Here is a 15,037-nt window from a genome sequence, read left to right as displayed (position 1 = left end):
AAAGTAAGGCTCACGGCCTCGACCTTTACAATCTCTTTGCATAGGGGCTTTTAACCTCGCCATGCGAGGGCAGGAAGGCAGTAATCACCACAGTCTGGACAAGTGAAGGGTGCACAGTTTGAAACACAACACAGTTTTTTGGGAGCAATGGTAACTGCAATCCACAGCTCGTACACCAAAGTTGAGCGTGTGGCCTCTTGTCACAAAGCGAACTGAATTAATTTGGGTCCATTGTAAGGTGTGTGATAATTTGATGGTGCTTGAGTGCAAAGCAAACTGGACAAATGCAGTGGGCCTTTAGTGGGTTTTGGAGGGGGACGTGCAGATGTGCCTAATGGTGGATTGTGCTTTGGTTTGGGGCATCCATTTTGAGTGCAAACTTTTCCAAATGCAGAATGGCAGATGAGACACAAGCACATGAGAAGCGACCTTCCCAGAACGTTCCTGGAATCACCTCATGAGGTCCTGGGGCCAATCCCAGTGGGTTAGAATGGTCTCGATCAATGGGAATGGGTTTCGGTAGGTGGCATCTTCAAACACAGGGATTTGCCGCTTCTCAACTAGTGCCTTTCATGTTTAATGGTCGTGCGCATCAGCACTACAGCAGATGCACAAAAACAATAAATTAGGGGGAAGTAGGGGGACCATCCAGCGCACTCCTCCACAGCAACATCACAAATGATATGACGCCCCCACCAGAAAACCGCTTTTTAGAAAGCCAGTGCACAGGATAAAACTGATTTAGAAGGGAACAGGAAAACAACGTTGCAAAAGGAAGTGTGCGGGACTACTTTGTAGAATATGATTCCAAGCCTCGCAGATCAACCACATGGAAAAATCTGTGGTAAGCTGTGCATGTGGAAAAGGCCATAGATTTGTTCTGATTACTTCCCTTTTCCGGATGATCCCCTTTTTGTCCTATAAACGAATGGCTGTCTGTTATAGGGGACTGAGCCAACTTTTTAAAAAGTATGCTGTAGCATCTTCTCAACACCCATCCCTGCCTAAAAGAAATCTCCCTTTTTTGGTTATCGAAGCTAGCTTGATTTCATCAATATCATTTTACTACTGTCATCTAGTGGCTAAAGTTTGTTTTCTATCAGAGGGAAGGAAAGAAGAAAATAGTCTCATGGTATGATCAAAATGTCAGTTGAATTGGGTACTGCCATCTAGTGGGTGGTGATTTGTTTTCTACCATTTTCAAGGAAAAGTGGGAATTTTCAACATTAGTGGGAAAGTGGACAAGAACTTCGACGGAAAGAAGGAAAGAGCGCAAGAATGGCTTTCCAGCTTATTGTCGCAGCTTGATTTTTAACGCTTATTTTCAATTAATTTAAGCCCAAAAGCAGGAGTGAGAAAATATGGGTACAGAAAAAATATTTATGCAGAACTATACATATGTTACGGTGTACAGTTTATAAAGGAAATAGAAGAAAATGTTGATTTCAGATGGTAAATGAAAAAGTTAATTGTGATTTTTAAAATATCTGGTAGTTAGCAGGGTCTTTGGGTGGAGCAGTAGCTAGACCTGTGTTGTATTGTCTAGTGTCTCTCGACCAATTGATTTTGCATTCAAATAATTATCTCCTCCTAAAAAAAAAAAAAAGCATTACACTTTTGCTTGTCCTATGGTGATCTCTCTCTCTCCTCTCTCACTCTCTCTCACACACACACACAGGTTGTTTATGCATGGGAGTTTTACCTGGGGTGTGATTCTTGCTCGACCAGTACTTTTCTCTTGCGAATTCACAAATTGCTATGCACCAGCAAAAGTCACTAAGCTCAAATCCGGAAGTGTCTCCCTGCCCCTTGAGAATACTACTTTGTAATTGGCTGTAGTGCCTAATGTGAGAAAAACATCCAGTCGTCGTCGTCCCCCCACGGAACCCCAAGTGCCATGGTAAAATCCATTTCACAAAAAAGGAGTTCTTTAAAAGGAATGGAACGGTGGTGGGGCGGGGGGGGGGAGAAAACCCAAGCATCATTTTTAAACCCATTTTTATGTGACAACTCTAGCGGGGAGACGAAAAACCAGGAAGAATTTGAGTCCCTGCCCCATGAAACACTTCTTTGTAATTGGCAGTAGTGCTTACTGTAAAAAAAGTCACACACACACAGCTCCACTCTCCCACACTTTGGATTATGAATGGAGAGAAGGACAGTTTGACCTGGGCTGATCTCAGGAGAGATTGAAGGATCAAGATTTAACAGCAATGGGATGACCCAGGATTTGCGAGGGCTGGCCGCGAAGTCATCTCTGAGGGACGGAAAACTCATGCATAACTCCAAGGAACAACCAAGTCAGTCCGAGGCCGAATGTGAGTCCAAGTACCCATGCATAAACGACCCAAGAGAGAGAATTTGCTGCACTTTCAGGTGGTGTACAAGCAATGGGAACTGCAGCCAATCACCATTCCCTGGTGTGTGTACATGCAACAAAAAATGTGAGTGTACAATTGTCTTGGGATTATGTGCCTGGGGATTTTGTGCTTCTTGATGACCGGGGATTAATAATATCACAAATACACTTGAGTGCACTAAAAAGTAATTTATCTGCACTGACCGAAAGACTAAGTATGATCCTTATTTATCATTAAGGGCCAAGAAGCAAAATAGGCATTGGACAACATTTAAAGCTAATCAACAAATACATTGTGTAATACACGATAACGGGGTCAGAGTGAGTCAAGTCCCGCCCCCCCCCACACACACACACACACTTTATACCTTGGTATATTCAGAAGTCCTAGTTCCTCAACACTCAAACTTTTTTGTTGTGACAGATTAGGAGACCAATCCTAAACAGGTCTACTTGAAATCATACTTAGGTCTGTTCAACGGGGCTTACTCCCAGGAAAGTGTTTTCAGCATTGCGCTGTAACATGGATACCCATCTAGAATTTCCCACCTTCTAATTCCTTTAAAAAATTAACCTATACAGATCTCAGTGGAAAGCTGAAATTTGTAGGGTTTTCTTCACACTGGCATTGTAAAACTGGATCTGCATATTCATCTCTAGGATTTTTCTGTCTGGACAAGAAAATCAATTGAAGCTGCCCAATACTGAGTACAACCATTGGTTTGCCAAGGCCAGTATTGTCTTCTCTACCCGGCACCCTAGGGTCTTAGGCAAATCTCTTTCGCATCACCTCCTGCCTGTTCCTTTTTACCTGGAGATGCTAGGGATTGAATCTGGAACCTTCTGTACCTACTCTGCCACTGATCTACAAATCTCTTCCTTAGAGGAGGTGAATTATTACCATAGAGCTGTGTCCATGTGTGAATGCTTTTAAATCCAGGACCGAAAACAGCAATTGAGTGTGCATTCTAGCAAACGTAGAGTATTAAACACCCATTACTGACACATGAACCGTAAAACCGTCAGTTGTAAAAAGATGCTTGTTTCCGCCTCTGTTTGAACGAATGTCACATGACTGCAAAGGTCACTTTGCGGGAGGAGTTCCAGAAGGCGATTGTTCCAGACGAAGCTACTTAGCGCAGCAGAAGGAAGGGGTGGCTGGGACCTCAGATCAAAGACTCCCCAGAGGTTAGTTACTGAAACTTCTGTATGTCTTCGATAAGATTCTGCAAGCCTCTGACATTAATATGTAATGGCGAACTGTTTAACTTGTAAAAGTGGGCATTGCATTTGTATCTGGGGGAACTCTGATTGCCGGTTTCTGCACACCTGAATACATTTACCTTATCTGCTGACATTTTGCTTATTGGCTTATCTCCCCACACAAAAAACGGGGCAACTCAGAGACTGTTGTGTAAACATACCTGAATTTTATAAGAGCAAGACTGCTTGGATAATGGTTAACTGCCATCTACAGTGGGTTGATTAATAGTTAATTAAATCTCTATTCAGTGTTCCTAGATTTGTAAGACATTTTAAACTTCTGAGTGGATTTTTAAAAAATGCCTTTTTGGGGACGTAAGAATTATATTTTTGGTCTGGATTAAACTGGCATTTCAGATGAAAAACAGGTTCACTGACCATTGGGCACCGCCCCATGTGGAAGAGTAGCAACGCTTGGTGGTGTTTTCTGATTGTGAGAAATATACAACACCTATTTGCTTAGCCTGATTCTTGGACTGCAGAAGTTTGATGCTTTGTTACGTGGGAACAAAAAACCGGAAGATGGATGCTAAGAGCTTTTGCGGCTGCCGAATATTTTCCTGAAGGTTTTGTTACGGTTTTTCTTCTCTAGTATTATTGTTCGTTCTGTTAGTGTATACCCTGGGAACAAAAGCAATAAAATAAGCTCTATCAAAGACCTGTTTAATTCTCTGATTTTGAAATGCAACTTGTGAACTGCCCATCCCGCAGAATATTTGTTTACATTATTTTGGTGACCTGCACAATTTTTGCCCTATGTTTCAGAATTCCTGTTGCTTGAAAACCATGGCTGAGAAACCTAAACTTTACTATTTTAATGGAAGGGGGAGAATGGAATCTGTTCGCTGGCTCTTGGCAGCAGCTGGCGTTGAGGTTTGCAACTTTTTTTCATAGGTAACTTCATTTAGATGGCTTGCTAGAATAAATGCCTACATTATAATGTCTTTTCTATTTCTAGGTGGAGGGAAAACTCAGGGTCAGACTAGATATGGCGGGAGGCCCAGGTATATTTATATAGGTACATAGATGTGGGTGAGGGGAGCTAAACCCTCCCCCTTCCCCACCTTCTCTTTCTGTGGTCCTTTGCTTTCAGTGCTTTTCCTGGTTTCAGTATCAGAAGTGAGCTTTGCTGGGAGAAAAGTGCAAAGAGCAGGAAAGGCAGTGAAATTAGGTAGGGGAGGAAGCAGGACTTAGCTATACTCACAAAAATGCCCCATTTTGACTTTAAAAGAAAAGAAAAAAAACCCTGCAAGCTAACCACTCCTCGATTTAGAGGAACTGGTCGATAAATGCACATGTTCTCCCCAGTCATATAAGTCCTGACTCAGTGGGGTTTTTTTTGTTTTAACTTCACAACAATATCTGTTGGACCCATAAATCTCAACCATGGCCACATGGGTTTTTCCTTCCAATGCAATATCCTTACTGTTTAAAATGCCAAGGGGATGATAACAAAGGCAAGAACGGGGTTCTCATAGTTCAAGAGAGTGTCACATTCTGTCTGATGTGCTGCCGTCTTTTACTATTTAACTTCTAAAAAAGAGAAGTCAGACTTTGAGCCCATCTGGAAGTTACACTGTCTGAACTGGAACCTTTCTATCTAAGCCCAAAGATGTGGCGCAGGGAATGATGACTCAGTGCTGAGGCGGAAACATTCTGCAGTCCTGAACCAGCGGTAGTTTTTAGCCAAAAGGCTACAAGTGGACGGTCATTTCGGCCCCCTCCTTCTCTAGTCCTACCTTAAGTATCACTTTCGTGAATGAAATAGATTCGGAAAGTTTCAAGCGAAGCTTCTACGCGCGAGCAGGAATACTAACTTTCTGCTGAAGCAGAAAATCTTATTCTCTCTCTTTCTCTCTCACACACATATATGTACTTGGGATCTTTTTTTATTTTATACCAGTAATGTGCCACAGACACATGTTTCTGCGTACGCTAAAAATAGCAATTGATATGATTAAGGCCTGTTTATACCTACATGGGTCGGATAATGTGACTGTAGTAATATCTGCTGCCTGTATTGTTAGGTGGGTTGCATGACCCACTGTGCTGCTCACACACACTGACCCACAAGTGCACTGAACTGAATATTTGTGGCATGGTGTGAAACTGCGTGCCACCTGAGGCAATCCATACAGCAACTAAAACATAAATTTATTCATTTATTTAGTGCATTTCTAGGCTGCCACTCCAGGAAACAGTCTATCAATCTGTTATGCCCTCTGTCAATATTTAGCAGGTAAAACACATTTACCTGTTTCTTGTTTTCTTAAAATATGAGCAGAATAACCTTGGGGCTTCCAGTGCTTAGAGGAAAAAGAGTTTATCCAGCAGTTATTGTTCTTCACTCAACTTATGAATGTAAAGCTCCACAGCAATCGTATATATTTACTTAGTCAACATTCCTGATACTGAACAATGTTTTTGTGCTTCGCATAATACAGAGACACACCTTCTGTTTTATGGTCTCACAGTGTAGGGTTTTTTTTCTTTTTTGATAAACGGCCCACGAAAGCTTTTGCTTGTTTGTAACATGCATACGTAATTTCTCTCCCTCTTCAGTTTGAAGAAGAATTTTTGGAAACTAGAGAGCAGTATGAAAACTTGTTAAAAGGTAAGACTGCAGAGCTAGATGGGATACAGGATGTGGCAGGATCAGGCTCTCCAGTGGTTAAAAGCGCTCACTACAGCATGGCATAGTGGTTAAGAGCTTTGGACTCTAATCTGGAGAACCAGGCTGGATTCCCCACTCCTCCACAAGGGCAGCAGACTCTAATCTGGTGGACCGAGTTTGTTTCCCTGTTCCTCCACATGAAGCCTGCTGGGTGATCTTGGGATAGTCACAGTTCTCTCAGAACTCTCTCAGCCCCACCTAACTCACAAGGTGTCTGTTGTGGGGAGGGGAAGGGAAGGTGATTGTAAGCCACTTTGAGACTCATTAAAAGTAGAGAAAAGCGGGGTTTAAAAACCAACACTTCTTCTTCTGTGTGCACGTGTGACCTGAATAACAGCTATAATAGTGCCGAGCTGGCACCAACTATTTTCCTCTGTGCTATTTCACACACAACCAAAGGTGCAAGAAAAAACGTATCTGTATGTGTGGTTTGGGCAGGAGGATAATTTATAGTGCAATCCTATGCAGAGTTACTCCAGCCTAAACCGATCACAACCAATCACTGAAAACCCAAGAAAACAGCAATCCAATTCTGATTGAACTTGAATCTGAACTTTAAAAAAGGGGGAGATTCTGATCATGGATCTTCTGTGTTATATGTCTGGTTTGGCGCTAAATATTTTTGAAAGAATAGGATAATAGGGGGAAACGGGCATTAGTTTTAGCTACAATGGTTCACTAAGGGGGAAATCCTAAGCAGGTCTACTCAGAAGTACATCACATTCAGTGGAGCCTACTCCCAGGAAAGTGTTGCAGCCTAAATCCAAGTATTAGCCTTTAATCGTGCCAATACTGATCTCGCCATTTCTGTGGTTTTGGCGTCATTTGCTTTCTCATTTATTCATAAGAATCCCAGCAATTTTCACCCCTTGCTGTTGTATCCCCATGTTTCCAATTGCACCATTCTCCCCTCCACAAGGGGGCATTAAAAAAATTTCCATCACAAATGCAGTGAAGTGTTTTCAGGTGTGAAGAGACAGTATTCCTGTTCTCTCTGCCAGGATACTTTAGGCCATTTATGCATGGTCAATTTTGATGCTAGTTCAAAGCTCTTTTTTAAAATGCAACTTTAAAAATGCCTATTCACTGTCCCTACGCAAAAGGAGAAATTCCACCCTTCATTCGCCTGCTCCTTTGTTCCTGTTTGCATAGGTATTAGCATGTGCATAGCTAACCCACTGCTGTTATTTTGCATGGTTCCTTCAAAGGGATTCTTCGTGGCAAACACCAAAGGTAGGGTTCAATGAGCTCTTTAGTACTGCAAAGCAGGTATGCGCCGGCTTCGCAGTCACTTCCAAAATGGTGGTTCAGAGTGAAAAATTCAAGAAAAGATGTGGGGCAATTCAGCCTGGAACGCACTGCTAATTACCATGCAAAAATGGCCATAGTGTAATAGTACCTGACTAGGTGAGATTCTGCTGGGATTGTAGAAAAGAGGGGGAAATAACAGAACAAGCAAACATATCTGTTTAAGGTAGCAAGACCACCAGTGCCAGAAAAACTTCATCTGTGTGTACCTCTTTGATATGAAATAACACCAAGCTTGCAACTGAGGCTGTCATTGGATATTGCACAGTCGTTGTCATTCGTGTCTTGGATTTTCTTGATCACACAGGAAAATCCAACAAGTGAAGGATTACAATAGCACCTTATTCAATGATGCATGTATCCAGCCATCCAGAATAATTTTGCAGTTCTTCTGAGTGAATAAAAGAAAAAAGTAGGAGGACTCAGAAGCGGATTAAGCCATGCCTACTAGCTTTAGGCTCTGTGCCTCAGAATAATCAGACATGCTTGTGTTAGCATGCACATGGTGTGCTCTAAGTAACGTCAAACACTGAGATATGAGTGAACTAGTCTGCTGTAGAGACAAAGCTTAAGACTTGAGTAACTTGGCATCTGCATAAACTGGATTTAAAAAACACCCTTCTTTGCCGCAGTAAGGATTGAAGTAACATATTACTTAAAACAACCGATACACTGCTTGGGGCCCTTTTGACCTGGTGTGCAAGCTGACGCTCTCATGGAACCTTCAGAGTATGCACACCCATAATCCACTACAAAAAAAAGGACAGGGGCAAACTAGCTTAAGGTTGATTTCCATAAATATTGGTGCATGTAGAGTCTGTGGGCTGGATCCAGTGATGCATGAGCAGACAGGAAACTATACCAAACGCAGTTCCTTTTGTACAGGGGCTGCAACAACACATAATGCTTCAGTATAATTTTTAATGAAATAATAATGTGTCTATGGAGCAAGGGAATGTACAGGAGTTTGTATGATTTCGTTCAATTTGTTTTTGAAATGGTATCAGGAGAAATACCTTCTGCTTTGTCATACACTCATGGAAAAGATAGTAGGGAAACAATCAGTTTCACTCAACGCAAGAAGAGAGAAGGGAATAATTTTAGGACTTCTGCCTGTACAAAGACTGCTTACACATGCAGACATCTTCTGTGGGATCCATCCCCAAGTGTCACGGAAGGGGACTATTTGAATGAGTGGTCAAATGTGTTGATATGTGTCTTACGTAGGAGGTATTGGTAATTTTGGGTTGAAGGAGGATCTGGCTCATGGAGCTGTTAACACTGTCTAGGTCTAAGGAGATAACCCTGAAAGATGATGCAGAAACTAAATGGTGTGAGTGACATGTTTCTCTTTGAACAGATGGATACCTGCTCTTTCAACAAGTCCCTATGGTGGAGATCGATGGACTGAGACTGGTGCAAACTCGAGCGATCCTCAGCTACATAGCTGCCAAACACAACCTCTATGGGAAGACCTTGAAGGAGAGAGCTCTGTACTGTATTAACATTTATATTGCTTTAATATCTGATGAAGATGTAAAATGACTTTATCCAAAGACACTTGTTGGTGCACTATAACAAACAGACTTCAGGGTGGGCTCTAAGAAGGCTGCCTTGAAGCAAAATGCAGAAGCAACTTGGGCTTTAGCTCATTTGCTACAAGGGCCATGCCTAGGGTTGCCAACCACCAGGTACTAGCTGGAGATCTCCTGCTATTACAACTGGTCTCCAGCCGATAGAGATCAGTTCACCTGGAGGAAATGGCCGCTTTAGCAGTTGGACTCTATGGCATTGAAGTCCCTCCCTTCCCCAACCCCCACCCTCCTCAGGCTCCGCCCCAAAAACCTCCCGCTGGTTATGAAGAGGGACCTGGCAACCCTAGCCATGCCTTAAAGTTGACATAAATGTTACTTGGTTGGGCCAGGCCAGGCCTCGCCAGCCGAGATCGGGAGTGGGGTGTGTGTGGCTCCCTCGGCCGGCGACCCCACAGCAACCTCGCCAGTCCAGATTGAGAGGGGTGGTGGCTGCCTCAGCTGGGGACCCTGCAGCGAACTTGCCAGCCCAGATCAGGACTGGGAGTGGGGTGGCTGCCTCAGCTGGCCTGCGGGCTGTATGTCTGACTCCCCTGCTTTAGCTAAAAAGCACCATTAATCAGCACTGGCATGAAACTAGAGAAAATTAAGGAATTTGTGGGGTGTTTTCAGCTTTCTCTACTATGGATAACTGGATCAGCATGTCCGTTCCTAGCCTTTGAACATGAAGCATGTATGTATGTGCTTGCAATGCACACATCTTTCTTTCTAATTGAAAAGAAAAGGCTGGATGAATTGACATGTTGAGGCTGTTATCCATCATCACTCTGCTTTTGTCTACTCCCAACTTATTTGACCTTGTAAAAAGATCCAAAGTGATTCACCTGGGTGGTGACGGTGTTAGCAGTTCTTCAGGAGACAGACCGAGCCACTCCCCCAGTAGTCTAACAGTTACCATTTCTCAGCATCAGCTTTCTATCTGAAAGAGGAGGAATAAAAAAAATTAAAAAACAAATGAAAGAGGAGGAATGATGTACTGGCCTACCATGTAGGTTTGTAGTAAAAATTACTACATACAAGGTATAAGGTATCAGAGGCATTCAGAATTCTCTCAGGTACTCCATTCTCCTCTTGAGCATTCTGATTCCTTTCCTCCTCTGTGTTTTGAGGCAACCCTTAGTTTGCTATTCCAACTGAACCAGTAACCTATGGTTTGGGCTTCCTTGCAAACTAGAAGACCTGTGCAGACAACCCAATTGTGTTGACTCACTGCATGGAGGGAGTTTGAGCATGCTGACCCCACCTCCCTGTGATCATGGAGTCTTGTACATAGTGCATACTCACAGAGGAAGTGCTTGCCCCTATGCCCCCTCCCCGTGATCAGCAATACTGCTTTCCGAACGTTGCTGATCATGGGTAGGGGTCGTGAAATCAGACACTTCCTCTGCACATTTGCACTGTAAAGATGACTCCATGATTGCAGTGAGATGGGAAATGAGGCCAGTGAGCTGATGAGTGAACGAGTAGACAGGTCATCTGCACAGGGCTAGAATTACAAATCATGGCTTTTCTGGCTTGGAGAGTGATGGTAATAATTTGCCCATGTGGATGTAATGACCTTGAACCAAGCAGGAAGAGAGGAATTATAGTCAGAGAGGATGAGGGAGGTGGGGGGCTGTCTATTCCCAAGATGACTAAGATAAAGCCAAACCTTGGCATGATGTTACTCTGTTCACATGTAACATCATGCCAAGGTTTGGCTTTATCTTAGTCATCTCGGGAATCTCACATACTAGGGGAACACTGAGAGGTGTCACGCTAGGACTGCCAGATCAATAGAGTTGCTGCACAGAGAAAGAGAGAGAAAGAAAAAAAACTAGGGTTGTATATATGAAAAAAAATATCCTTAGGGTAGTGATGATCAAACCTATTGAGAGGAACGTATTTCTAAATGGACCATAGTTTTGGAATCCAGTGCTCCAGGGCAGACTTTGATCCAAACTTGGGCGTTAGTGGCAGAAGTCTGGGAACTGTGCCTGTTGCCTCTCACACTACTGATGGTTAGGAGCAAGCTGTGCCCTTGGGAATGAATGGGACCACAGAGAGGAGGAGGAAATGAAGCAACTTAGACCTCTCTCCTCTCCCCTTCCCGCTCCTCCCTCCTCTACCTGCCACTATAGTGCACAGTCATCTCTTCCAGCTCAGGAGCTTAAGCCTTGAGAGCCACTTGTGAGAGGGTCATGACCCTGTTTTGAGTCACAACCCACAGTTTGAGAACCACAGCAAAACGGTGTGTGTGAATAAGATTGACCCTATCAAGTGTAACTCATTCTTGCTGATGGTTTTCCCTCCAGAATTGATATGTATGTGGAAGGAACAACTGATCTCATGGGACTAATCAGGGTTCACTTCAAACTAGAGCCTGAAGAAAAGGAGAAGAACCTTTGTTTGATCATTGAACGAGCCACAAAAAGATACTTTCCCGTATATGAAAAGGTAGATAGACAAAATGCTCTGTTGAATCACAACAAATTTCAATAAAAATATCACAAATAATGGTATATCTGGCATTGGGTGGTAGCATTTTGACTTAGAGACAAGCAAATCATTTAATGCAGTGGTAGGAAACCTGTTTTGGCCCATGTGCTGAAAAAACAATGCAACATCTACCTGCAAAAAATGTTGGTGTGTCAAACAAGGCAACATGTGCACCTTGTTTGATTTGTTGAGACACACTTGGACCAAGCCAAGTCCCACTGGTTCTGCCAGCATCTCAGGAATTTGACTTAGCTGGTGGCTGGCTGGGTGTGGGGAGGTGCTGTGAGGCATGAGCCATGCCTGTTGCCTTCTCCTGCACTGCTGGCCCCGCAGTGTCGCCAGTGCCTCAATTGCTTGGACAGAGGACTGCCTCTGGGCACCAAGCAGAATGGTCTGAGGTGCTGACGCTGGTGTGTGTGCCAGGGGTTGCCTACCTCTGGTCTCATGGATCATTACACAGGGCCAAAAGAGTTCCTCTTGTGGAGAGGCAAGGTAGGTGGATTCGGTTGGATGAAGGCTGGGGAATTTGTGGTTGGTGGATGCATGAAGGTTTCAGTACTTGTGTGTCGTAGCAATGCTTTAGAAATGTGCTTATGAGAAAATTTGATTTGTTTGCATCCATTACACTTTTATCCCGTAGGTTTTGAAAGACAACGGCCAGCATTTTCTGGTTGGAAATCAACTAACCTGGGCTGATGTCCAACTAATTGAGGCCATATTCATGGTAGAAGAGAAGGAGCCCACAGTTCTTTTACAGTTTCCTTTATTGCAGGTAAAAAAAGTGATGAGATAATCTTTACTATGGCTGAGGAAAAATTTCTTTGGCAATAGGCTGGGACCAGTGACTGACTTCTGTTAATTGAGAGTCTTCCTCTGACAGAGCAAACCGTATACCGTCTGAGGAAAACTCTCGCTTAGCAGGGTCCAGTCCACTCTTTCCAATACTTCTAGTAAGCAGGTGCTGCTGTGTAGTATCTGACATCGCTGCGAACAAGGAACTTTGCTAAGCAAGCTCAGAAATTTAACAGCGAAAGCCAGAGTTTATGGTTTGCGGAGAACCAGAGTTTGTGGCTTGAATTACACTGCTAGCTGTGGTTTGTTGCAGTGCTCTGTTCTAGGTCCTTAGTGCCAACCATTTTTTACCATTGTCCTATGAGCTGCGTGTGAGGAATAAGCTGGATGTTATACAGCCTATATGTGTAATAGATCCCCGAGTAACTTTGAATAGCAAAAATGGCTGAAAGGGTCAAGCACCACCTCCTCTGCCCCCACCACATACACCAGTAGTTCCCCCCTCCTCCCAGTTGTAGTCTGCCAGGAGTGGTTTTCATAACGAAAGACTGTAGGGAAGTTGTACAAGTGGCTGCTGCATGAGAGAGCATTTGGCTTTAGGTTTCACTGAACCTCATTAAACGTTTGGGGGGGATGTATTCTGTTTGCTTGGTTTTTACTGATGCCTTTTTAAAATATCTCTGACGTATTCACCTGCTATTACTATAATATACAGAATTATTTTTTTCAAAAGAACTCATATTTTGCATTGGAAACTAGTCATTTCTGCAAATGAACAGGATTTCAATCTTCAGAGTGGGACTTCCTCACCTGTTTCCTGCTGCAGCCCCAAATTCTCCTCAAAAGGCTGCTCCTGTGGGGACAGGAGACTCTGCTGAGTAACAACATGAGGAGCAAATTGTAGTGGAAAGGGGGAATCAGCAACAATAACCATCCCCTTCCATTAGCAGAAATCCAGCACTGGATCCAAGCCACACATGGGGAAGTTCCCAGTTAGAATCAACAATGATTCTGAACAGTGTTGTCTTGGAGATGCGAGTTAAATCATGCCTGTATCTGGTTAAGTCATGATGTCTTTTGTCCAAAGAATTGTTATTTTGTGATTAGAATCAGTAAACACTTAGTACTCTGGCACTTCACCTCCATTTCCCAAGATCCAGCACTGTCCCTTGGGCTAACTGCTGAGTTGTGTTGGCTGTTGCAGCTGCAATGGGAAGCCACACATGCCTGATGCACTCAGACATCAAAAGCTCCAACCAAGCCAAGATCTGTACAAATATGGTTTATTGCCATGCTTCAGACCCCCTTTCCTCCCTTCTCACACGGAGTACGATTCCTAGTGAGAAACAATCTCCAGTTCCCAAGACATATGCATCCAGGTGCCAGGGTGAATCAGAGTTTCTCCCCTTAACTGGAATTCTCGACCTGGATTAAGCCACAGTATATAATCCTGGTCTGCGGGGAAATAGACAAACTTTGATTTATCCAGACACTGGCATTCGTACACCATGAGGAGCAAGAGTTTGTTTCAAACCAAGAATCCTTAATTGTGTTCTGTGTGACATGGGGACAGAAGAGTGTGCAGTTGCATTTGTGCACGGCGTTTTATGCAGGGATGTTTCCCCACAGTCACCCCCGCCAATTGCTTCAGGGCTTCAAGCATGCCTTTTCTGCCCGTCAGAGGTCGCCTTGCTCTCCCCAAGCATTTTGCCCGCATTTTCCAGATTCTGTCTAAAACAACATCTGGAAAACATGCCCAAAATGCGCAGGGAGAGCGAAGCGACCTCTGACAGGCAGGAAAGGCATGCATAATCAAAAGGAAGCCCTGAAGCAGTCGACGGGGGTGACCGCTGGGAAACGTCCTTGCATAAAAGACCTATGGTACATCTCAGCTTAACTGAAGCTTGTTTTCGACATCTGAATGCAGCTTTAAAACAAAGAGTTTATATTTGTAATCCTTAGTATCATTTTCATATTGTAGAATTAATTTTCAGGGTGTGAACTCTGTTTCACATTTTAGGCCTTTAAAGCGAAAATGAGTGAAGTTCCTACAATTAAGAAGTTCTTGCAGCCCGGCAGCCAGAGAAAGCCTCCTCCTGATGAAAAGTTTCTAGCAACAGCAAAAAGAGTCTTCAACAGGAAATAAAAACAAAACGGGGAACATGTGTTGGGCTTATTTAAATCACTTCTTGTGAGGAACTCTTTATATTTGTGCTTGCACTAATGCTCCTGAACATTTATGGACTCCACGTAATTATTAGCTATGTTGGAAGTGATTCAACTAATAACATTCTGAGAGTGATTCAAAAACTTTTACAACTAAATAGGACAAATGGACAACCAAACCTTGATTCAAATATTTCCTATCTTGTAATCTGCTAACTGGTTGCCTGATGTTATCATATTTTGCAATCCACCTACTGATTGATGGAATTTTTTTGTCACCCTTGTAATCTGCCTTGGGTCCCAGTGGTAAAGGCAGACTATAAATGAAAATAAAAAGAAATAAAGTATGCCAAGAAATTTTGTTTTCCTCAATATACTGTTTAAAATTGAGTTTAGTGATTTTCA

The 15,037-nt window shown here is 43.2% G+C and overlaps 2 protein-coding genes across 2 annotated transcripts in view; both read left to right on the top strand.

Moving 5' to 3' along the window:
• LOC130484002 (glutathione S-transferase 3-like) overlaps positions 1-15,037 on the top strand; it is a 99,652-nt gene that overhangs the window by 64,663 nt on the left and 19,952 nt on the right. The window lies entirely within an intron of this gene.
• On the top strand, positions 4,380-14,612 carry LOC130484000 (glutathione S-transferase A4-like). The gene is made up of 6 exons (XM_056856914.1): positions 4,380-4,495; positions 6,185-6,236; positions 8,965-9,097; positions 11,491-11,632; positions 12,315-12,446; positions 14,487-14,612. The coding sequence occupies exons 1-6, from the start codon at positions 4,409-4,411 to the stop codon at positions 14,610-14,612; spliced, it is 672 nt and encodes a 223-aa protein (XP_056712892.1). The 5' UTR covers positions 4,380-4,408.

The sequence above is a fragment of the Euleptes europaea genome, chromosome 10 (assembly GCF_029931775.1).
Source record: "Euleptes europaea isolate rEulEur1 chromosome 10, rEulEur1.hap1, whole genome shotgun sequence".
Classification (NCBI taxonomy): Eukaryota; Metazoa; Chordata; class Lepidosauria; order Squamata; family Sphaerodactylidae; genus Euleptes; species Euleptes europaea.
The sequence above is the reverse complement of the archived record's forward strand: the minus strand, read 5'-3'. Positions and strand labels throughout refer to the sequence as shown.

Bases quoted from the DNA above. Each gene is read 5' to 3' on its own strand.
- LOC130484000 (XM_056856914.1), top strand. From the start codon at position 4,409: ATGGCTGAGAAACCTAAACTTTACTATTTTAATGGAAGGGGGAGAATG. The intron at 6,237-8,964 runs GTAAGACTGCAG...CTCTTTGAACAG, and splicing joins GTATGAAAACTTGTTAAAAG to ATGGATACCTGCTCTTTCAA. The intron at 9,098-11,490 runs GTACTGTATTAA...TTTTCCCTCCAG, and splicing joins ACCTTGAAGGAGAGAGCTCT to AATTGATATGTATGTGGAAG.